This window comes from Pteropus alecto, unplaced genomic scaffold (genome assembly GCF_000325575.1).
Source record: "Pteropus alecto unplaced genomic scaffold, ASM32557v1 scaffold18, whole genome shotgun sequence".
NCBI lineage: Eukaryota > Metazoa > Chordata > Mammalia > Chiroptera > Pteropodidae > Pteropus > Pteropus alecto.
Window position 1 is genome coordinate 152,874 of NW_006440649.1, and position 25,397 is coordinate 178,270.

Consider the following 25,397-nt stretch of genomic DNA (forward strand, 5'->3'; position numbering starts at 1 on the left):
TCTTCCATGCAAGTATTAACCAGGCCCAACCCTGCTTAGCTTCTGAGATGAAATGGGATCGGACAAGCTCCTAAACTTTAAATTGGTGTTTTTAAAGTTTTTTGGCAGGCAGGCATGATAAGCTTCTTAAATTAAAATCTTAATGTCTGTCTTGTGGGTTTTTAAATCAGACATAATTTCACTAATAATTACTTTCCTCTTTTCAGCATTATCTGCATATCAGAGGTACTACAGTTTACAGTCTGACTACTGGAAGGTTAGTACACTTGAATCCTGGTATTGTTTTTTTATTTGGGGGCAAATTATGCAAAATGTTAATTCTAAATAGGGGAACATGAAAAGGGGCTAAGGATTTTTTTTTTTTTTTATGCCCGTCATTTTGTGTGAAGTATCTTGTTGTTTATTAGTATTTTCTTGACATTTTATTTGTAAAAGAGATTCTAATTGTGATACTTTAATATCAAACAACATTAGGTTAAAAAAATGCTATTTTTTTTTTAAAGTTCATAGCTGGATGGATAATGGTGATTCTGAAGATAAAGGTTGAGAAAGGCTGAAGGCTAAGCAGCATCTCTTCTTTTTACAATTTCTCTATGATTGTAGCTAAGGGGAGAATTAAAACAATCCATTTTAGGACCTATGTCAATAAAGAATTGTATGTAAGGATGAATTATCCAGTGTGTTCTCAGTTTAAATCTGTAAACTATTGGATTAATGCTTTACAGCATGTATAATTTCAAGTGTCCTACAGATAGCTAAATAAATTATTGTTTAACATTACGTCATTATCATACACCCCAAAACAAATATATCTTGTAGTGGGATATAACCCATAATATCAGCAATTTTAGATATAATTGCATGAAGATTAGTTACAGATAGTGCTTGTGTGCATGCAGGGAAATTTTAGGTTACTCAAAGACTTTGAAAGCCCACATGTTGATCTCTGATGTAGGTAAAAGCATTACTGATTTTTGTGAATTACTTAGAGTGGAGAAAAACAATTAAAAATGAAGTCTTTACTAAATCCAAAAATGTCCTCATTAATTTATTTCAAGTTACTCTTTTTTTTGTAAGACCATAATGGAAACAATTCACATAACCATAAAACCTCCCCCATTTCAAGAGGTTTAAATATTTTCACGAAGTTTTATATTTATTACCACAGTCAGTTTTAGAATGTAAATGAAACCCCATATTCTCTCTCAGTTTGTCCATGACCTCTGCCCTGAATATTTGCCTAGTCTGGCTGGTTTTTTTCACTAAGCACGTTTTCAAGATTCCTCTTTGTTGTAGTATGTCTTTTTTATGACTATAAATTCCAGTATATAGGTATTTGTTTTATATATGTTCCATTTTTCATTGATGGACATTTCTATTCACCTTTTGGCAATAGTGAATCATGCTGCTATGAATGCTTGTGTACTGATATTTCTGTATGGAAGACATGAACAGAAAACATGTAGTGACTGACTATAACATGTTATACCTATATGAAGACTTCAGCAGATCGCCTGAAACAAATGATACCAAGCCACTTACTGCAAGAGATGATTATATAGATTCAGGAATAGGTGTAGACTGGAAAATGCAGAAATTACTGAGGAGAGAGAAAGAGACTACATTCATATAACTTTTTATTATATTGTCATAATTGTTCTTTTTTGTTATTGTTATTTAATCTCTTATTGTTCCCGACTTATAAATAAAACTTTTTTCATAAGTATGTATGTATAGGAAAAATAACAGTATATATAGAGTTTGGTTTGGTTCTATCTGAAATTTCAGGCATCCTCTGGTGGTCTTGGAACATCCATTTCCTGTTGATGTCTAGTTCTATCTTGTTGAATAAGATATTAAAGACATCAGCTATTGGTAAGTTGTGTATCTTTTGGGCCCGTTTTGTAGATTTTGCTTTATGTATTTTGGTGCTCTGTTTGGTACATATCTATCATTGCTATCTTTTTGATGACTAAGTTTTTTAATTTTAATTTTGTACCAACTTTATGAAACCATAATCGACATGACAGTATAAGTTTAATGTGTACATATAACATTGTGTATTTTTAAGATATATATAGTGTTTTGATATGATAACATATATGTTGCTAAATGTTTGACACAAGTGTTAGCTAACACATATATCGTGTCACATAATTACCATTTCTAGGTTGTCTTGAGAACATTTAAGATTTACTATATTCGTTTCCAGTTATATAATAGAGATATAGTTCCTTTATTGTCTTTATTTCTAGTAACTTCATTAATTTTGAAGTATTTTGTTTGATATTACTTTAGCTATTCTAGAATTTTTATAATTACTGTGCTAATGATTCTGTATTATTTATCTGAGGGGGATGCGATTCAAGACCGCCACTGGAAGCCTGAAACCATAGGTGGTACTAAACCCTTATATGTTTTTTTTCTATAAATACATACCTGTGATTAAAATTTAATTTAAAAATTAGACACAATAATTAACAATAATAAAAAAAACAATTATAACAATATGGTGTAATAAAAGTTATGTGAATATGGTCTCTCGGAATCTCTTACTATACTTTACCCTTCTTTTTCTTGTGATGATATGAGATATGATTCCTACATGTAATGAAGTGAGGTGAATGAGGGGCATTGTATTACGCTACTATAGTATTACGCTACTACAAAGATTGCTTGAACACAAATTCTACGATACTATCACAGTGGATCTGATAACCAGGATGGCGACTTAAGCGATTAATGGGCAGGGTGGGTCCATAGCTTGGAGACACTAGACAAAGGGATTTAGGTCTCTGCCATGGGGGAGCAGGACAGAGTGAAATTTCATCACACTACTCAGAAACAGCTCAATTTAAATTTATAACTTAAGACTTCTTAATTTCTGGAATTTTCCATTTAATATTTTTGGATTGTGGTTGATCAGAAGTAAATGAAACCAATGAAAGCGAAACCATAGATAAGGGAGACTATTGTATATTTATCGCCTTCCATCTTCTTTGCATTTACAGTATGTTTCCTGAGGGCAATATATAATTGGCTCAGTTTTATCCAGACTTTAATTTATGCATTCTGAATGTTTAATCTCATTTAATGTTATTCATATATTGGATTTCTGTCTACCAGTTTACTTTTTATTTTTAACATGTTTGTTTTTTATCTATTCCTATTTTACTGCTTTGTTTTGCATGTAGTATATTTAAAAAATTTAATTCCTCAAGCTTTTTATTATATCTTTTTGAAGTAATTCCTTAGGTTGCCTTAGTACTTACCAAATACATACTAAGTTAAATGAGTTTTCTTGTATTTACTGTAATTCCTATGAGATCTTGTATAGGTCTGTGTATTTGTGTCCTTTTATTATAGACATATGTCTAAATGTTCTAACTCCCAACATTTACATTGTAATAACACATGCTACATATATTAATATTAATTTATATAATTTGTTGACTTTTTAAAGAGGAAAGATTATATGTATGGCTTTTGTTTTCTGTTTTAGTTTCTATTTCTGAATCTCTCAATTTGTTCCTGTGTCTTATATCATCTGGAGACATTTTTTGATCCCAGTATAGCTTTGCTCTCTATTACGTCATTTCTCCTGTCAGTAATAAAATACATTGCTATATATTAAAGGCCCAACAATACACCTATGTAGAGATTGCTTAAACAGTTTGCTTTTCAATCAATTTGGTGAAGGAAGAAAAAGAAATACAAAGCATGCTGTGTTCCATTAATTCAGTTATGTTTAACTACCGTGTGTGTATGTGTGCCTTTGAATGATTTGAGCCCTTGCTTTAAGCTTGAAACATTTCATTAGAAATTGTGAGGTGGTTGTGTTTGCAGTTAATTCTCTTAATTTTTTTTTTGTGTGTTTATCAGCAAATGTGTATTTAACCTTAATTTTTAAAAGATAGTTTTGCTCTCTTTGTATTTTTTGAGCACTTTGGTTATGTTAGCCCTCTGCCATTTAGCTGTCACAGTATCTGAGGAGCTGTTAACCTAATTAGAGTTTTTTGTGATAATTTTTATCTGCTTTTAAGATTTTATTCTTGTCATTGGCTTTCATTATTATGATTTTTTACTATAATGTGCCTGTGAATCTTTTTTTGTTTATCCCATTTGGAAATGGTTTACCTTATTGATATACAAAGTAAAGTTTCCCCTGATTTTTGGTGCATTTTTTATTCATTTGTTTTTGAAAATTTTTTTCTTTTCTTTCCTGTCTTTCATAGTTATCATATGCACTTGTTGGCTCACTTGTTGTCATACCACATATATGTGAATCTCTTTTTGTTTTTCTTTGTTGATTTTTCTCTCTTGAGTTTTAGAATGTTTAATCTGTCATTTAAGTTTACGTGTTCATTGTTCTCACTTCAAATATACTTTCATGACTCTCTAATTTTTGTTTTGAGTTATCATATTTTTAGCTTCAGAATGTGCATTGATCCTTCTTTATAATTTTAACTTTTGTATCGAAATTTTTATTTGAGAGACAACACAATTTATTTCTGTGAAATACTTTAGTTATTGAATATATATATAATGGCTACCTTAAGTTTTTAAACAGTGATTTGGTTTTTCTCGCAAGCAATTTCTGTTGACTTTTCCCTTCTATATGAATCTAAATATACTTTATTTCTCTATATCTTCTAACATTTATTAGAAAATGCCATTTACTTAACATAATGTTGCCACTCTGGGTTATGGTAATTGTAGTTTCTCCAGAAGGGCTTATATTTTTTTTTCCTTTTCTTTGATTAATGTATGAATGGATTATTTTTGTGAGGTGTATTTCCTCCCTGCAGTATGAAGCTTCTGATATTTTTGTTTGGAAAGTTCAGGCTCAAGGTTGTTTGCAATTCTGGAATGACAATGATTTTTAACAGGGCCATCTTTATCTTTTTTTTCTTACTGTACATAACTGTGACACTGTACTAATTGCAGTCTCTAGTGTTTAGTTTTCCGTAGCCCTTCAGGACATACAATTCCTACAGATTATTCTAATTAAATTTTGCTTCCTTTGCAGGAAGAGTTTTAGAAGTCATTATTTGAGAATTGTACTGATTTAGGGATTGCTTTTGTAACTTCTCTTTCCATTGTCCTGTGTGGTAACCTCTCAGGCCTGTTGCTTACTTTGTTACAACTGTGGGTCCCCCACTCTCACACACACTGGAAAGCAATTCTCAGACATGAGTTGAGTGTGCTATGAGTTGGGCGTGCTACAATTCAACTTAGTGGTACTATATCTACTTGGAGATAAAGACAAGAGTTTGTAGGGTAACTCAGTAGCATAAGGCTCCCTACTTCACCTATAACTTCAGATAGCAACTCCAAGTCCAGGTTGTCTCGGAACTTCTGACCGATTGACTGTAGGTTAGAGATTCTTATAACTTTCTGCTCAGCTTTGGACAGATGAGTGGAGTGAGTCACAGAACTCAGAAACATTTTACTTAGTAAATCACTGGTTTATTATAAAGGAGGTAACACAGGAATAGCCAGATGAAGCAGGAGATGCATTAGGCAATGATGGGGAACAAGTGTACAGCTTCATTTTTCTCAGAGCATGACACACTCTCTCTATCTTGGTGTATTTACCAACTGTGAATCATTTCTAGCTGTGCTTTTAGGGTTTTTATGGAGGCTTCATTATACAGCTAGGATTGATTAAATCAGACCTTTACCGTCTCTTTTTCTGTGTTTGTTGTTTCAAATTTTTCCTATTTATACTGTGATTTTATTTCTGAGTTGGAGTAGGTATTGTCTTTGTATTCTCTTTTTAAAATGTTTTTCCCTCTTTTAATTAGGTAATGTTTAAGTGTATAATACTTACTCTGAATAAGGGTTACACTTTCCTGTTTCTGTTAGTCATTTTACTCACAGCTTTGTGTCCCTTTGCCCTTTTATTTTAGGTAGAACAACCCCTTTCTGTATTTCCTGTAATGCAGGCCTTGTTGTAAATTTCCTCAGGTTCTCCTTCATATCTGAAGGAGAACTTTGCTGGATATATTATTCTTGGCTGGTAATTTATCTTTTTGAGTAGTTTGAATGTTTGATTCCCTCCCTCTTAGCTTTTAGAGTTTCTGCTGAAAAATGCGTCATTAATCTAAGAGCTTTTTTTTTTTTTTCATAAGTTACTGTTTTTTCTATAACCCTTCAAGAAATCTTGTCCCTTTTTTCTCACTTTTTTCCTTATGATATGCCCATTTTTTTAAGGACACATTTAGTGTCATGATGAGAAGATTCATTTGTCAATCAAACGCCTAGTGCAAAAAAAGCCCACAAGTAAAATTATATCAAAACTGTTTGTTAGAATCCTTTACACTTTGCAGAGAACAGAAACTAAACTAACCATTTTTATAGTCACAAATCCAGCCCCTGAATTTTTTGTCTACACATGTGAGTATTGTCTAAAACATATGTTCTTTGTAGCAGCAAGGTCCTGTCACCATTGTTCTTGGCTGAATTCACAAATATCTTGTAACCTGTGGCCTCTCTATCACTTCTCTGGCTCTCTTCTGCTTAGCTTTGTTTCCTGGCAGTAATTAAAACCTTCTGCCACTACCATAGCTACTGTTGCTGCTGGAGCTGCCATAGTCACCTTGATTTCATGCTTTGGTAGAGTTTTGGCCTCTATCACCACAATGGCCAGAGCTTCTGGCTCCGAAGATTTCTCTTTTCAAATGTCCAGCATTTGAAGATTATTGTAATTGTCAAAATTATTGTACTTCTCCCACCTCCACAATTATTTTCATTGTTACCAATTCTATTATAGCCATCCTCACTGTGAACGTATCTTCTACTTCCACGGCATCACCAAAGCCACCTCGTTGACTGTTGAGGTTTTCTCCACAACCAAAGTTGTCATTTCCACAAAAACCTCCTCCAGGACCACTACAAATGTTTCCAAAACCACTTTGACCTCTTTGGCTAGATGAAGCCAATTCTGTTATAGCCATCTCTTGCTTAGATAGGGCTTTCCTTACTTCTCACTGTGGCCAGTCACAGCATGAATATCTGAAAGAGAATCTTGTCAATAGAGTCATGATCATCAGAGGTTACAAAACCTTTTATTTTTTGCCACTTCCTTGGTCATGATTTCAGTCACTTCAGTTTTCTCATATTGTTCAAAATACCTGTTAGGCAGTGTTCTTTAGTGTCTCCTTTAATACTTGTAAGATAAACCTTTTTCATGGTTAAGTGAGTACCAAGTCTTTGAGAATCTTCTCTTGAGACAGCCGTCTTTCATTCACAACTCTTCCATCTACCTCGTGTGACCTTGCATTCATAGCTGCATCCACTTCTTCCACAGTGGCACGTGTGACAAACTCAAAGTCTCTAGAATGGTATTTGGATCTCTCATTACCACATAATCTGTGAGTGTTCCTCATTGCTCAGAATGGCTCATCAGACTCTTGTTTCAAAGCTCAAACCTCTGAAGAGTTTCCACTACTATTTGGGCTTTCTGGGAAACTGATTTAGACATGAAGACTGCTGTAAAGTAGACTTTAGCAATGTTTAATTACTTGGTGGCGTCCACTGACAGGAAGATTACCCTTATATTGCTCTTATATTGCTCTTATATTGCTCTTTCTGATGGAGTCAGGTGATTCTCATAGAGTTTTTTAAAAATTTATTTCTTTCTCTAATTTTCAGTTCTCTTCTTTTATCTGTGTCTTTTTCAGATTTCTTCCTTTGATATCAGTAATTATTTTCTCTACGTGGTCATCTCTGTCTCTTAAGCTTGCTAGTTCATTCTGTTCCTGAATTCTGCATCTTCATAATTTCTGTTTTCGAAAGTTTCAATCTCTTTCATAAAATGTTCTGTTTGTTGATTTTATTTCTGAGTTTGCTTTGGTATTTGAGTTTTTTCATCACTGCAGTCTTGAATTCTTTGTCATTGTTAGACATATTTTCATGTTTTTAAGTTTATTTTCCACAGATTTCTTTTCTTTCTGAGCTGCCTTGTTTGCTTGGTTGTTTATGATAGAGTTCAAAACATTGGTTATAAGGATGCTCAATGAACTAGAAGGATAGGTAAACTTAGAATATAAATGTAGTTGTGCCTTGATTGCTGTTGGCATATCAGTGTGGGGATGACTCTCAGACAGAATGGCTGTGAGAACTAATTGTGGCTACAGTGGATGAGCTGTTGGAGGGCTGACCCCAAGAAGTGGGATTTACTTTAGTGTGTCTAGTATCTGCCGAGTCATTTATACCCTTTGAGTGTGTTGGTGATAGAGCTACTTGGTGGTGCTGTGTTGTAGTCTGAAGCCAGCCACTCAGTGTTTTGGTTCTCAGGCCTCTTGTGAAGTCCAAAGTCATCTGTTGCCTTGGCTGGCTGTGGCCCACCTAGTAGGAGCTGCAAAGTGATCTCTGGTAGGTAGATGCCTCTGCTGGTCTTTGACATACGTGGGAGAAACTATGAAGGAAACTGAGGCTGGATGCTACTAGTGCTGGGCTTGGGGTTGCTTAAGGTTACAGGCATCCTGATAGCCTTCCTTTCTGCTGGTGGTCACAGTGGTCCATTACATTGATGATATTATTTTGACTGGTCATATATAGTGGATATAGCAACTCCTCTAGACTTATTGATAAGACATTTACATTGCCAAGAGTGGTAAGTAAATCCTTTCTATCTCAGTGAAATTTTTAGTAGCCAGAATTATAGTTCTGCCTTGATTATCACGCTAAGTTTAAGATAAGTTGTTGCATCTGGCCTCTCTTACAAATAAGAAGGAAAAACAATGCCTGGTTGTCCTCTTTGGATTTCAGAGGTGAAATATTCCTTGTTTGGGGATTTTATGTCTGCCCAGAAAAAGAATAGGCTCTGCAACAGCGCCTGGTTTCTGCACTTGAGCCATATATTTAGCAGTCAGATGGTTCTTGACATTCAATTGCAATTACGGAGGTTGTTGGGAACCTTTGGAATTCCCTATAGGTGAATGACACTGCAGTTTTAGGTTTTTGTAGGTACATCCCACTGTCATCTGAAGATAATTGCTCTGCTTTTGAGAGAAGACTCTAGGCGCTAGTACTAGGTTTAGAGAGGCTGAATGCTTGATAGTGGAACATGAAATTACCATGTGATCTGAGCTGCCTAACATGAATTGTTATCTTACCCACCAAGTTATAAACTGGGGCATTCACAACAAATTTTTATCATCAAATAGAAGTGATATATATTTAAGTCCAGGCACGCCATGAAGGCACAAGTTAAGTAACATGAATTTGTGACCCAAATGTCCACAGTCCCTACTATACTACCTACTCCCTCGCAGCCAGTACCTATCTCGTAATGAGGAGTTTCCTATGATTAGTCGATAGAAGAAAATATGTGGACATTGGGATGGCTCTGAAAGACAGTGGTGCAGGGAGATTGACCTAGTGTGGGTAGGACTTTTGGTAGTGCCTCTGAGAAATCTCTTACATGGCCAGATTATGATTATATAATGATTCGTGAACTGTGGACAATAGTTTGGCTTGATTTTAGGAATTTGAAAGGAACATGAAGGAGAAATTGGTGACAATGAAAATTAGAGAAGCGGTATATGGATAGATCTATTGGGCAAAACAAACAAACAAACCATAAAGATACTTGTGTCTTATGTGAATTTTCACTAAAGGATGAACATATAAGAGAATTTCAGTAATCAGTTGGGTAGAATAGTATGTCTGTTGATACCAGTCAGTCAGCCTCTTTCCTTAGTTACCTCTGTCATTTACTAACAGTCTCATAACAAGAGTGGCCATGATAGTGGGGACAATTAAGATAGATTGCAATCAGGAAAGGTGGTATTTCAGCTTTAATTTCTCTGATTGCTTTGGCAATTATGGGTACCTTATGATTTAATACAAATTTTAGGAATTAAGAATTTCTGTAAAAAGATGCCATTGGAATCTTGATAGGCATTGCAACAAATTTGGATTTAGGTAGTTTGTACATTTAACAGTATTAATTCTCCCGTTATGTGAAAAACAGATATCTTTTCACTTATTTAAGTCCTCTTTAATTTCTTTCATCCAAATCATACATTTTCAGTGTGTAGACTTTTCAACTCTGTGGTTAAATTTATTTCTGTCTTTCATTATTTTTGATGTTATTATGAATTAAAAATTTTTTTAGGTAGTTGTTAAAGATATGTAACAAAACTCAAATTTGTGTTTGATTTTGTATGCTACAACTTTACTGAATTTCATGTTGATGATTTCTAAGAGTTTTCCCATGTCTTGCAGATTTTCTCTGTAAAAAATTATGTCATCTGCAACAGGTACAATTTTACCTGTTTATTTTTTGGGTGCCTTTTATTTCTTTATTTGATTGCTCTGGTTAGGAGTTACAGGATTTGTACCCTATCATGTGATATATCCTAGAAAATGTTCTGTGTGTGCTTGAGAAGAACATGTACTCTACTTTGGTTTGTATGGAATGCTCTGCATATGTTTGTGAGGTCTTTTTGATCTATACTGTTCAAATTCATTTGTCTATTCTCTGTCTGGATGTTCTGTCTGTTGTGAAGAGTAGATATTAAAATCCCCAAGTTTCATAGTATTGCTGTTTATTTCTACTTTCAATTATTTTGGGATTTGCTTTATATATTTAGATTCTCTTACGGTGGGTGCATAAATATTTATAGTTGTTATTTTCTTGCTAGATTGACCCTTTTATAATTAATTGTATAATGATCTTCTTTGTCATTTTGGGCCATTTTTACTTTAACATCTGTTTTGTTTGAAATAAATGTAACCACCACTGCTTTCTTTATGGTAATCATAAAAGTAACTTTTTCTTCACCTAGTCTGTCTTTAAAGGAAAAGTGAATCTCTTACAGACAGAATATAATTGGATCTTGTTTATTAAATCCAGTCAGCCATTCTTTGTCCTTTGACTTGAGAATTTAATTCATTTTTCTTTAAAGTAATTATTGACATGTAAAGATTTACTAATGGAATTTTGTTTTCTGAGATTTTGTAGGTCCTGTGTTTCTTTTTTATTATCTTCGTGTTTTCTTTGTGATTCAATGACTGCTTTTAGCATTATGTTTTGACTCATAATCTTTCATGTAACTACTACAGTTCTTTGTGTTTACCATGAAGCTATGTAAATATCTTTTATTTATAACTTGTTTTAACTGATAAATTTAACAGCATACTTAAACTTTTTACTTTTGTGTCTCCCCTTATTTTATTGATGTTATAATTTACAAATTTTTATATTATGTACCCAAGAATAAAATATTGTAGTTATAACTTTTTAATGATTATTAACTTTAACATAACTTGTAAATGATTTGCACACTATTGCAATGAGAAAATCTGAGTTTTGTATGTACATTCATGTTTTCACGATGTTAATTAACACTTTTTATTTCCTGTGAAAAAGTCTCTGTAGGATTTCTGATAAATCCGGTGTCATGATTATGAACTTTTTCAGTTTTTCTTTGGAAAATTACTGTCTCTGAAAGATATAGATTTCTGAAGGAAATGCCTGTGGAGTATTCTTATGTGGCATGTTTTCTTTCACTATTCAAATATATCATCCTGTTCTTTTCTGGTATGCCATTATTTCTGATGAGACATATCCTTATGGTCTTAGGGCCGTTTCCATGTACACAGCATGTGTCATTTTTCTCTTGCTGCTTTCAGATTCCTTTTTTGACTTTTTACAGTTTAATTATTGTGAAAAAATTGTGTTATGTGGCTCTTTGGGGTTTTAAACATATTTGGGATTCTTTGGAACTCCTTAATCTGGATGTTTGTTTTTCTTCCAAGAAATGAGTTCTTTTCAGCCACTGTTGTTTTAAATATACTTTCTCCACCTTTTCTTTCTCTTCTATTTTTAGTATTTACAAAATGTGTATATTGTTCTGTTTTGATGGTTTCGCATAAGTCCCATTGGCTTTCTTCATCTTTTTTTCTTTCCTTCTTTTTTTGTTTTGCTCCTGCATCTGGATGATTTAAATGACATGTCTTATTTTTAGCTTGATTGTTTCTTCTGCTTGGTTGCGACTGGTATTGAAGTTGTCTATTTAATTCTTTAGTTCAGTCATTATAATTCAGTTCCATTATTTAAAAAAAAAAAAAATTATTTCTATTTTTTTGAACTTCTCATTTTGTTTGTGCAGAACTTCTCATTTTGTTTTCGTAATTTCATTTAGTTGTCTTTCTGTGTTCTTATAGTTCAATAAACTCTAAGAGGATTGAATTCTTTTTCATGTACTTCACAGATCTTAATTTCTTTAGGTTCCGTCATTGATGCTTTAGTAATTTTTTTTTGTGATGTCATGTTTATCTGATTCTTAATGATCTTTGATAACTTGCATTGGTATCTATGCATTGGAGTAACTGGTCTCCTTTTTCACACTTTACCAGTTTTCTTTGGCATAAAGAGTCCTTCATCCATTAACTCAGGTCAGTTGATTGCCATATTGGGCAGGTGGGACTTTCTATCAGTGTTTCTTTTTGTGAGGGTTGCCTGAGTGCTGAGATCAGGGAGCAGTTACTGTCTGTGAACAGTTGGACAGGAATTCTGGCTTAGTTTTCTGCACATCTGTGGCTGTGGATCAGGCTCCCAGTTGCCCGTATTCTCTGGTAAGGCCTCCTAGTAGGGTGCGACTTGGCGCTGTACTTAGCATTTGCATGGGTCTTTGAACTTCAGTGTCTAAGACGTGCCGTGAAATTGTTTCCTTGGCTGTTATGGCTTGATATATGGGCATTCTAATCCAGCAAAGCTGCTCACAAAGTTTCTTTGCCAGATGGTACCACTGTATCAAGTTACCTTGATAGGAAGAAGTACTGGATGGGTTCTATAGTCAGGTGCCATTGTATGTGGGGCTGTAGGATGGACAACACATTCCTAGATATTTTCATTAGGTTTGCTGATTGATTGAGCCAGTGGGCTGTACTCAGCAGTAAGTGGAGGCACAAAACTGCTTTTTTGCCTAGGCAGGGGTGGTAGGACAGGCCTCAGGGCTGCCAGGGCTGGCTGGCTTTGGACTCTAATCTGGCAGAAGTGTGTACCCATCTCCTGGGCCAGTTCAGGACCTCAGCTGAGCTTTGTCGTCATACCAGCTACTGGCTGGCCTCTCGCCCAAGTGCCATTGTGTAAGTAGTGTTGTTGGATGGGCTGTGAAACTTCCCGTGTTCTCTGGTTAGGTTTTCTGGTTGGTTGGAGCTGGAGGATGCACCCAGCAGGCAGGTCTATGAATTAGCCTCCCTGCCCATATGGAGTGGGGAAACAGCCTACAAAGCTGTCAATGCTAATTGTTTGGGGTCTTGAATCAGACAGAACTGTGCATTGAGTTCACTTTTCAGATGGGGCCACTAACTTGGCTCTGCAGATAGGCAGATGTTTACTTTGGTGCTGCCGCAAGGAGGAATTCGATGTACGTGTTCTGAGTGCAGGTTACTAAAAGCTTCAGTCCCCTTCTCAACCACATCTGATGCCTAGTGGGTTCTCTTTACCCCACTGGAGAAACCATAGGTCTAGTGGGGGCCCTCTAGAGGAGGAGCAATGCAGGTAGCTGTTTCTCTTTTCCTTCAGATTTTTCTCTCAGTCTCTGTGGTCCAGGGATGTGCTTCAGTCTCATCTTCATGTTTGGAATTTTTACACTGGTGTCTTGTCCACAAATAGCTGTTAATTGGTCTTGTTAGAAGGCATGAGGTTAGATTTTGATGGTACCACTAATTACCCTACTGACCTACTAGCAAAATATTGGCTTCCTTTACTCACAACTTTATGCTCTTGGCAAAGATGTGTTAGTTCCAAATGGAAGAATATTTCTACTAGAGACAAAACAGTGATTACATCAAACTGAAAGTTAAGCCTGTTGCCTGGCCATTTGGACTCCTCACACCTAATTTAAACCAACAGCCCAAGAAGTGAGTTTCTTTTCCTGACTAGTTATTCTTCCTGACCAGTAAGGAAGAATTGAACTACTTATTCTATAGTAGACATAAGAGTATGTGTGAAATACAAGACAACCCTTAGGCAGGGGTCCTTAACCCCCAGGCTGTGGACCTGTACAGGGCCGTGGCCTGTTAGGAACTGGGCTGCACAGCAAGAGGTGAGTGGTGGGCAAGTGAGCAAAGCTTATTCTCCCCAGTGCTTGCATCATCACCTCACCTCCACCTCAAGTCATTGGGCATTAGATTCTCATAGGAGCACCGCTTCCTGGTACAAAAAACGTTGGGGACTGATGTTTTAGGAAATATCTCTTAATATTACTACACTTGTGATTAAGGTAAATGGAAAACACAAAAACACAATCCAAGTGGGAGTAGTAATGGCCCCAGAGCCTTTAAGAATGAATTCTTAAAGAATTATGAACATTTGAAGAGCTTGATTACAACAAAGGATATACGGAATAATTAGTGGGAGAAAGTAGTTTTAAATACCAGTTATGACTATATGACTGTTTATAGAATTGAAGGCTATTGTATGTAATTGTCATTGTATGTGTGTGGGTATGTAGGTTACTCTGTGTGTGAGGCAGATTTTTTCATTTCCTCCCTATTCTCTTTATGATGTAACATACTGTATTGATTTTGTATAGTATTTAAGTTACAGGATATCGAGGAGAAGTGAAAATATCACTGAAGCTCTTATCTCCTTTTCTAGAGAGGGAGTTTCTGTGGTTTTCGTTGTATGCATGATAGTTGTATCATATTAGGCTTCAGAATTATCAGCTGGTTGTTGCCTTATTTTCAGGTTAGGTATGATATATATATTTGCCAGAGTGCAGAAGGTCTGGGCTTCTAATTGTTAGTATTATGTGTCAGTTTGAGTGGGCCCAAGTATTTTTTCAAAGTATTTTCTGGATGAAAATAACATTTGAATCTTTTTTTTTTTTTTAAACATTTGAATCTTAGGAGGCCATTTGGATTCATTATGCCTAATATAAATCAAATTGGCTAAAGCCAATTTACACTCCTTAATGTTGGTTTGAAGATTTAAATAGAACAATAATATTGACAATCCTGTGAATAAGTGGAAACTCTTCTTACTTGTTTTTGAACTGAGACATTGGTAGTTACCTGCCTTCATCTTGGAATTAAAACATCCAGCTGAACCAGATTCAGATCTTTATACTTGTTAGGCTCTATAAATTCATATAAATTTGTTTATGTGAATGTATGCACGTACACAGATATGCCCGCATACACACCTACCCCCCGTTGGTTCTGTTTTTCTAGAGATCCTTAACAACAGTATTTATCCCTTTAAATAGAATGCACAAACCTCTATCCAAGAAAAATCCTTTTCCTATTTTTTAACTGGTTCTTTTCATATTTATTACATCTATATTAGCAGACAATTTAGTAAGTTTTACTTTCCATCATTAAACATTTCAAATAAGTTTAAAAGATGTTGAATATAGTTTGACAAAATTTTTTAATAGACTTTAAATTTTAGTTTTTATTGGCCACATTTGGTTTCTGTCAAAGACTCTTTAAAAAAACTTGTAAAAATTTAAAATCTATTTTTAGCTCTGCAGTTGTACATAAAAGAGTATCAGCTCAGTTTGGATGCTGGGCCATTGTTTCCTGATCTGTGCTCTAGTACTTACAAGTATACCATTTCTGTTTCTTTTCTTCAAGGAGTTACAAATTTCCTTTTAGTGTGTTTTGGTTTTTAAGCAATTTATTACTTTAAGAATAAGTCTGCCACAGGAAAGGATAGTATGCCTATTTAACAACTGATCTTTGTTTGCTGTGGTCCTAAGAGACTCATGAATATCAAACTCCATTGGCTCTCAGAGTTGACTTGGGTGATTACCTTAAAAGCTGTGGAGAATCAGCTTTGCTTACTTGCCCACCACTAGATATGTGGTCCAGACACTTTCCTCTCCAAGGAAAAGCTTGGATTTGGAGATTACTTCATGATTATAAGAGATGAGTGTGTATGTGTGTGTGTGGTGGGGGTAGTGGTGGGCTTTATATGTCTTAGCCTTTCCTACCCATTTTGATATAGGTGTTTTCTCAGTTGCCCAACGTGTAGGAGTCACACAACTGGTTTTTCGATTTCATTTAGGGAGTTAATCTATATGTAGTTGTATGATCATGGGAAGAAGGAAAGTCAGGAGCTTCTTTTCTCATCATCTTTATGACTATCAGCGACATTTTCTTTTCACACAAACGTGACATATAGGATGATAATAATAACATGAAGTTGTAACTACTAAACTTCAGTTTGTGTGCACATAGTATATACATTTCTAAATCTCCTTTGATTCAGATTGAGGCAGAGCGAATTTTATAAATATTTTATTTAAAATAATTTTTAATCCTCAAGAGATGCAAGAATGGCAAGAGTATTAATCATTTCCATGTTTGGGGAAATTCCATTTGTTGTGTTTGGAGAAATTCCATTTGTTGAGTACCTATGAGGGCATGGCATAATTTGCTAAACTGCTGCTTCAGGTATTTTGTTTGGAAAATCTGTCACAGTAGGGACACACACAACTGTTTTTTGGATGAGCAGAAAAGAAAAATATGCTTTTGACAACCAGAAAGTTCTTTCAAGTTGTATCAAATAGATCTGTAGAAGCATTTAAATGTTCTCAAGATGAAATTGGTAGCCGAAGTGTGATGTTGCAGAAAAGTGTACAGCAGCCATCTCTTGAGGGCAGACCTGGTACCCAGATATACAAGAAAGCTTCAAGATATCTAAGTTGTCCCATATCGTCGCATAGGCCATTCATGTGTGAATATCACAAAAGATTCATATTATTTTGCTAGTTTGGTATTGAGGATTTGCTTGTACCCCTCCTGAGTTTTATCTTCACAGTCTTTTTTAATTTTTTAATTTAATTTTTTTTATTATGGTGACATTGGTTACCAAAATCCATTAAGTTTCAAGTGTATAATTCAAAAGTAAGGCAGATATATATATATTTTGTGGACACTGCCCATAGATTTTTTTTTCCTGTAACCACATATTTGACCCCTTTTACCCCATGTACCTTTCTTACCCCATCTACCTTATTCCTGCCCTCTTCATAGTCTTTTAAGAGATGCTTACACATTATTCCAACTTAGAGGAACCTGGGGAAATAGGTTCTATGAGTATTGAGGAGTAAGACTTGACTTTCTGAAGTACAAGCTTCATTCATACTGATTCAGAACAACTTCTAAATGTGTCCATTTCTGAAAATGACTGTATTCCTGTTTTATGTGAAAAATTTGCTCTGGAGTTGGAAGGCACCTGCAGGCCAGGCAGGGCAGGCTGCTACAGAGTCTGTGGTGGGGTCTGTATCTGGAGGCTCTGGTGTCTGGGCCTTAGGCCTGGAGTGGAACTGGACAGAGGGCACTCAGCCGCCATTTTGGGGAACTGGTTTCATCAGCACTGCCTCAAGCTGCATGGGTAGCCTCAACTTCACCCTGCAAGCCACACTGCTGATGGGCCAGGGACCAGGAGCTGTTGCGGTTTTAACGGAGACACAAGCTCTGGCATACCCTAGCTGCAGTGGCCCCTTCAGCACCTGTCAGTGGCCCTGGCCTACTTGTCTTTTTCATTTTTTGGCATCCTAGTAGGTATGAAGACGTGTATCATTATGATTTCTGCTGAAATAGCTATGAAAGATAATGATATTTGAGCATCCTTTCATATACTTGTTGACCATTTAAATTTTATCTTTAAATTGAAATACTTGACATGTAAATTTAAAGTATGACACATGCTGATTTGATACATTTACAAATTGTAATATGATTGCCCTTGTCGCTTAGCACTTCTGTGCTGTTATGACTATGATTTCTTTTTAAAGGGTGAAACAATTAAGTACCAGTTTCTCAGCAAGTTTGATAGTTATAATACAATATGGTTATCTATACTCAATATCCAGTGCATTCGATCTCTGGTGGTTACTACTCTTTACAAGTTTGTACCCTGAAACTAAATATGTTCTATCTCTTCAACCTTTACCCCTTGTAATTACCATTTTATTAGATTTTATGACCTTGCCTTTTTTATATTTCACATATAAGTTAAATCATACAATGTTTGTCTGACTTATACCTATATCACTTACCATAATACTCTCTAAAGCCATCTACACTGTTGCAAGTGGAAGACTGAATACTATTTTGTTTTATGCGTCGCACCTTCTTTAATCCATTCTGTTTGTTGATGGTACCTTGTTTCCATTACTTCGCTACTGTGAATAATGTTGCAGTAAACATGAGAGTACATATGTCTTTGATACTCTGTTTTTATTTTCTTTGGCAGAATACCAGAAGTGGAAGTGCTGGATCATGTGGTAGATCTATTTTTAATTTTTAAGGAGCCTTCATATTATTTTCCATAATAAAATTGGCTGTACCAATTTGCATTTCTCCCTGCACTGTGTAAAGGTTTCCTTTTCTTTACACCCTGAAAAACACTTAGTGGTTTGTCTTTTTGATGATAACCATACTAGCAAAGTGATATTTTATTGTGGTTTTCAGTTATATTTCCCTGATGATTAAATGTTTATCGTCTGTTCAGTTACCTGTTGGCCATTTGAACATCTTTAAAAAATGTCAGTTTAGTTCCTCTGCCCATTTTTTAATCAAAATGTTTTTTGTTATTGAGTTATATGAGTTCTTTATATATTTGGGATATTAACTTCTTATCCACATGTGTGGTTTGCAGAAATTTTCTTCTATCCTTTGGGTTGTTTGTTTGTTTGTTAGTTTTTACTTTGCCGAAGCTTTTAATTTGATAAAGTCCTATATGTTATTTTTTGCTTTGTTGTTTGTACTTTTCCTGTCATATCCAATAAAGTCATTGTCAAGACCATTGTCAAGGTGCTTCCTTCCTACATTTTGTTCTAGGTTTATGATATGCGGTTTTACATTTAACTCTTTGATCATTTTGGGTTAATTTTTGTGAGTGGCATAGTTAGGGGTCCAATTTCATTGATTATGTACATATAGACTTTACATGTGATTATCAATTTTTTGCAACATCATTTGTTGAAGAGACAATCCTTTTGTCATTAGGCTTTCTTGGATCCTTTGTGGAATATTAGTTGACTGTAAATGCAAGAGTTTAATTCTGGGTTCCATGTTCTGTTTTTTTGTAAATGCAAATACCATACTATTTTTATTATTATAGTTTTGTAGTATAGCTTGAAATCAAGAAGGGCAATAACTCCAGCTTTGTTCTTCCTCTCAATTGCTTTATTTATCTGATGTCCTTTGTGATTTCACACAAATTTCAGGATATTTTAAAAGTTGTTATCACTGTGCACTTGAGTAAAATGTAACACAAAATCTCCCCAGGTTTTTGTCTTCCATGTTATCTGTGGACTCAAAACGTCATTGTTTCATTTAAGCATATTATAAGACCTGAAAGAACATATTAGATTTCTAATTAATATCATATGAAATAAATGTAAAAACTTTCATTGTTTTCTTTCTTTCTTTTAAAAAAAATTAACAGAATGCTGCCTTTTTGTATGGCCTTGGTTTGGTTTACTTCTACTACAATGCATTTCACTGGTAAGTTGACTTACACCAGATGTGTGTGTGTGTGTGTGTGTATGACAAAATGAAATATTTTAATGTTAACATAAATCTTATGAGTAGCGTATTTATGTTTTTAGGCTTCTAATCACGTTCAGCCTTCATTCCTTCCACTCAGCACACCTGCTAAGACTTTCTGATAGCTGCTAACTAGTAATTTGATTATAAACTCTCAATATCCTACAGTTAGTAATAACTAAAGTATGTCTTTCAGTGTTGAGAATTAACTGTAATAGTAATATGTAAGGTTTTATGAACTGTAAAGAATAGAAAATATTTTTTGTGTTGTCCTTATTTTTTTCCTTTATATGGTATGAGGAATATGCAAAGAAAAGTGAATGAGTACATTGGCCATTGTTCGTAACTATGTTGCATAGATCAGTCTTAATAATACAGAATTCTCAAATATGCATTGACCAGCATTTAATGTGGTTTCCCAGAGATTACTGTTTAGCTTTTAGTTGGACTATTTGCTAATTTTCTTGAGCTTTGGCTTTTGGGCCTTTTAATTATGTTTGGAAGCACTTGCATTTTTTGGTAAGTAAACTTGTGGATTATAAACATTACAACTTTTTTCTCATGAATTACACATTGCTTTGAGAGACTTTAAACTTAAGCCACCTACCTTCTTTTGCATTGAATCGTTATTTTAAACAGCCTAGATTAGAATCATTTTAAGGTCTCTAAATCTCTTGAAGATTCTATTCACAGAATTTACAATTTAACTTTTAGAAATAGAAAAGATGTTAGAGATCACATAGTTTTAATCCTTTGATATTCTTACTGGTAAAAATAAGATGGGTTCATTTTTACTCAGTGTTACATAATCATTTATTTAGTAGTGGAAGCAGGCCTCATACTGCGGGATCCTACTCTTAATAATTTCAAAGCATATTTCATACTGAAAGAAAAAAGTGGCATATATTTTATATATCTCCGATTGGCATTGGAGTCACAGATTTATGATCACTTATAAATAGGAAGAGGACAGTTGGTTACAAAAGTTACAGGTAGGACTTATCAAATTTTTAAAGAGATATGTTTAGAAATAAAGTTATCAGTTATGATAAATGAAATAATTTGTACTTTGCTCTGTCTAGGTGGAAATTTTTAAGTTAATATTTTACAGTTGTTTGTGTAAATAAATAATAATCATTTTAGCTGGCCAGAACAAATTTAGATGAAATCAAGTGTAAAACTAGGAACAGAGAACTTTATTGTTTAGGAATTGAGAAGTGTACCTCATGCAGGACAATTTTAACATACTTAAAATAACTTGAGCCCTTTTAGATTAAAGGTAAGAACATAAAATCAACAGGGAGATAAGCAACACTTTAATATATATGTGAAAATGTTAAATTAGTTGATTATGAATTTGACAACTTAAATTTTATTAAATTTATTGGGGTGACATTGCTTAATGAAATTATATAGGTTTCATATTTATAATTCAGTAATGCATCCTCTATATATTACCTTGTGTCTGTTTCTGTCACCGTATAGTTGACTCTCTTTATTGTCCTCTATCAGACAAATAAAGGTTGAAGTAAGTCAGAGAAGTCAGACACAGTCTTATTAACATGGGTTCTTGACTAATGGCAGAGGTGGCACTGGGTTGCTGTAGGGGCAGGAATGTTCTTTTCTACAAATTACACTCTTATGTAGGAATTTCACATGGAAAAAAATAAAAACTAGCCACTGTTTTTGTCATGTTATACTTAGATTCAGAATATAAACCAAAATATGATAGGTAAACGTAAAGCTTTTAAAAGTGGGTTTATATGGAGCAGTGTAGACTCCCTGAGATGTTTTATAAAAATTTTAATTGGTTATTTATAATCAAAATATTATCAATATATTGAATAATTCGAGAAAGTTTAGGAAAAATTCAGCTGAGATTTATTCCATTTTTCTAATCTTTTTTACTATTCATTCATAATGGTTTTAGAAAATTATCATCTTTGTTAAAATTATGTAACCAGAATGTTTCTTGTACTACCAAGGAAATTACATGTAAATATTAAAATCTTACAGTTTCTTATGTCTGTATTCCTTAAGGGCAATTAAAGCATTTCAAGAGGTGCTTTATGTTGACCCCAGCTTTTGTCGGGCCAAGGAAATTCATTTACGACTTGGGCTCATGTTCAAAGTGAACACAGATTATGAATCTAGTTTAAAGGTAGGTGGTTGATATTTTTCTTAGATACACCATTTTTATTCATTTATGCATGTATGCCTGAGTGCTTGTGTGTGTTTAAATGTTAAGAGTCTTGAGAAATGCAGAATTTATAAAAAAAAAAAAATGAATGAATTTAGGATATAAACTAAAGGTAAAAAATAGAATTGGATTTTAGGACAAAAAGATGTAATGCTAACATTTGCAAGGTACTTTTAGTGCTTTAGATTGTTTTTTTCTTTAAAAAATTTAATGCCATGAGTTGTAATTGGAAAACAGTGAAGAGTTTTATTGCATTTCAGCATGTAAAACACTTTTCTATATGTGACTGTGCACCATAAAGGTAAAGAGTTGTTTAGTCATGCTGTACCTGTGATCTAATTATTGACTATTCTTAAGGGTCTGATTAGAAATCTGTCTACCTCTAGTAGCAGGACGTGCATATGTCATTATAAAATCATAGAATATATTTTCATATGTTATGGCTTATTGATTGTTAGTTGGTGAGTATCAAACATCATTTGGGAAAAATTAATATATTTTAAATACCTTCATGAAAATTTGATTTGTCAGACTGACTTTTCAGAGTTTCTGGGTTTGTACTATTATTTTATGTTTTTTAAGTTTTTGAATAGATATAAGGCTTCCCTGCTTGGTAGAGGCATTGTTCTTTGAATTTTTATTTATGGAGAAAAACATTAGGTTTTCTGAATTTATGACTGCTTAGACTACGCTTTCCTTGATACAGACCTATTACACTCTTTTTAAAAAATATATTTTACTATTTCAACTACAGTTGGCGTACAATATTAGTTTCAGGTGTAAAACATAGGGATTAGACATTCATATAACTTATGAAGTGGTTGCCCTGATACGTCTGTTACCCCCCTGACACCAAACATATTATTGACTATATTCCTTGTGCTGTACTTTACATCCCGGTGACTGTTTTGTAATTGCCAATTTGTAGATCTTAATATCTTCACCTTTTTTCACCCACTGTCCAAGCACCCTTCTGTCTGGCTGGCAACCATCAAAATGTATCTGTGAGTCTGTTTCTGTTTTGTTTTATGTAAATAGAATCATATGGTGTATGTCTTTCTCTAACTGACTGACTCTACGCAGTACAATACTGTTTAGGTTTATTCATTCATGTTGTTGCAGATAGCAAGATTTCATTCTTTTTCTTGGCCAAATAATATCTATCACTGCTTCTTTATCTATTCATCCATTGATGAATACAGAGATTGCTTCCATGTCTTTCCCTGGGCCTGGGGAAGGGGCTCCTGAGAAGAGCCCTGCCTGCAGGCCAAGTTTAGCCATAACCTGTGCCCTGCCATGGCCACCTGGCATTAGCCACCAAGCAATCTGCAGATGACTGTCACTCACTCTGGGCTTGAAGGTTCCTTGAGAGTCCAAGCCGTGAATTGAAGCCAGGTGTTATTAGTGCTTGGCTTTGGGCTTGCTGTTCAGCAAAAGATGTGGGGCACGCTGAGGCCAGATGCTGTTTATTTGAGGTTTGTGAACGTTAGAGATTTTAGGAAAGTCCACAGCATGAGCCAAACAGGCAATTTGTGTAGAAAAGACCCTGGAAGTGGCTTGACTGGGCTTATAGTTTGGGTCCCTTGGGTTTCAGAGAATCAGGAGGACAGGGTGAATGTTGTTAGCCAGGTTGATGGAGAATCAGATATGGCTGCTGGCTTTATTTGCATGCCTGGAGGGGGAAGGGCTTAACAAAAGAATCATAGATTCTTCCAGCACTTCCCTGTGAGAGGAAGCTGCTTGCTCCACCAGCCCTTGCCCCAGAGGCAGACAACTCAGGTTTCTCCCCATGTGTCCCTGGTACCTTTTGAGCTGCTGCCTCAGCACTGGAGCCCAGATCAAATGAGTCCGATAGCAAGTATGTCTGAGCCTGGGCCAGTTAACAGAAATGTCTGCAACTCCAGTGGCCTTTTATCTCACTCAGGCACAATTTTCATTGGTTTTCATAGCCAAAGGTGTGGGATTTCTTTTCGTGGCACTATAACCCTGGGCTGGGGATTCTGGTTTGTGGCCACGACTTCTTGCTCTTCAGGGGGTCCTACACAGCTGAGATATCCCTCCAAATTGGCATGCTGAATGGAACCAGCTCATTCTGCTTCTCTGCCTGTCCTACCAGTCTGGAGTTGGGCTCTTCTCCATGCCCTCAGTTGTAGGACTTCTCTTCAGCCAGACTTCAGGCAACTGCCAGTGGTGGCTGTTCTGTAGTTTTGTTGTAATTTTGATGTGTTCATGAGAGGGTGTGACCACAGTTGCCATCTTGACTGGAAATCTCTTATTATTGTAGATTATCTTGATTACAAAGGATCAGAGTGAGTGAGTGTGTGTGTGTGAGAGAGAGAGAGAGAGAGAAAGAGTAAGAGAGAGAGAGATTACTCTGAATTAACATGTTCACTGGCTTATCGAAAATGTGTTTGCTTACTAATTAATATAGAAAATGTCCTCTATGCACTTTTATTTGCTTAGGCATAGAGAGCCTTCAAATGATGTTGATTTTAGCAAAAATGTCTTAAGTACATGCAGTTTTCTTTTTCTGTTCATTTCTTTATTTTAAATTTCTGACAAATTTCTGTAGCAAATTCCATTTACATGAAAATACAATATGAGGATGTTTTGACATTAATCTTTCTTTTGGTATGAATTTTGCATTTGATTATCTCATTTGGACATTTGCTTTTAAAGTCTTCTCCATTAATAGAAACATTTCTTGTCTACTGTGGAACAGTTTTAGGCATCAGTACTTTTACTTGAGGATGAGATATTTTTATATGTCATTATATAATTACTTAGTATTTAAAATGAGTAAACATGAATTAATGCTGTCTCTTTCTTGGTTTTTAATTTTACTAAGTTGGACTGGTCAGTAATTTAACTTTAGCTAGCAGATATAGAACCTCTATTATGTGTTTCCTTTTATAGTATATTAGCATTGAGACTTAAAATCCAAACTCATTTCCAAGCTTCAAGAGAAATTCAGATAGGTCCTCCAGGATCTTTCTTGTATTTTCTTTTCTGTTGACTTTTTCTATCGTGGTATAATTATTTGGTGTGATCAAAGTGATGTTAATTTTTTGCAACACATATAGAAATATGTTCACTTCTTTGTGGCTTATTATGTACTTGGTACAATATTGACACAGTAAGAGCTCAACAAATGTGTGGTTATTTTCTCATCTTCATTTAGTAGAAGGAAAAGAAATGTAACCACCTGTTGATGTCTTCATGAATAATAATTTTAAAAGCAGGAAATTGCTTTATTTCTCATTGGCCAAATATACATTAAGTGGTTTCCTATAGGAAGATGTGTCATTATTCATAGTCTCATCATTGATCAGTGAGGGTGTAACTCTCCAAGAAGTGTGTTAGAACAAGTTTTTGAAGTAGAGGATAGTGTCAGCTTTCAGTTCTTTACATTTCATGTATTTTCTATCTTTTTCCTTCCCTTAACTCCAAGAGACATATAGTATCATTCCTTTACAGCAGAAAATAAATCAATTGCAAGTTATTTAAATAAAATACAGATTCTTTTTTTCTTTTGAATCATGAGTTTATTTGTATGTATATTATAGACACTGAGAGCTAGTATATTTATCTGTACTCTTTCTAGATTTCTCTCTTATAAGGTATAACATATATGATTATAAAAGATATTGTAAGTTATTTTATATTTATT

At 34.7% G+C, this 25,397-nt stretch overlaps 1 protein-coding gene across 1 annotated transcript in view; it reads left to right on the top strand.

Annotated features, from left to right (window-relative positions):
* The window catches only part of LOC102897701 (histone demethylase UTY-like), a 185,373-nt gene that overhangs the window by 42,848 nt on the left and 117,128 nt on the right, over positions 1-25,397 (top strand). The window contains 3 exon segments of the mRNA XM_025050980.1: positions 207-256; positions 19,427-19,485; positions 21,568-21,688. Of these exon segments, the coding sequence (XP_024906748.1) occupies positions 207-256; positions 19,427-19,485; positions 21,568-21,688 (230 nt within the window).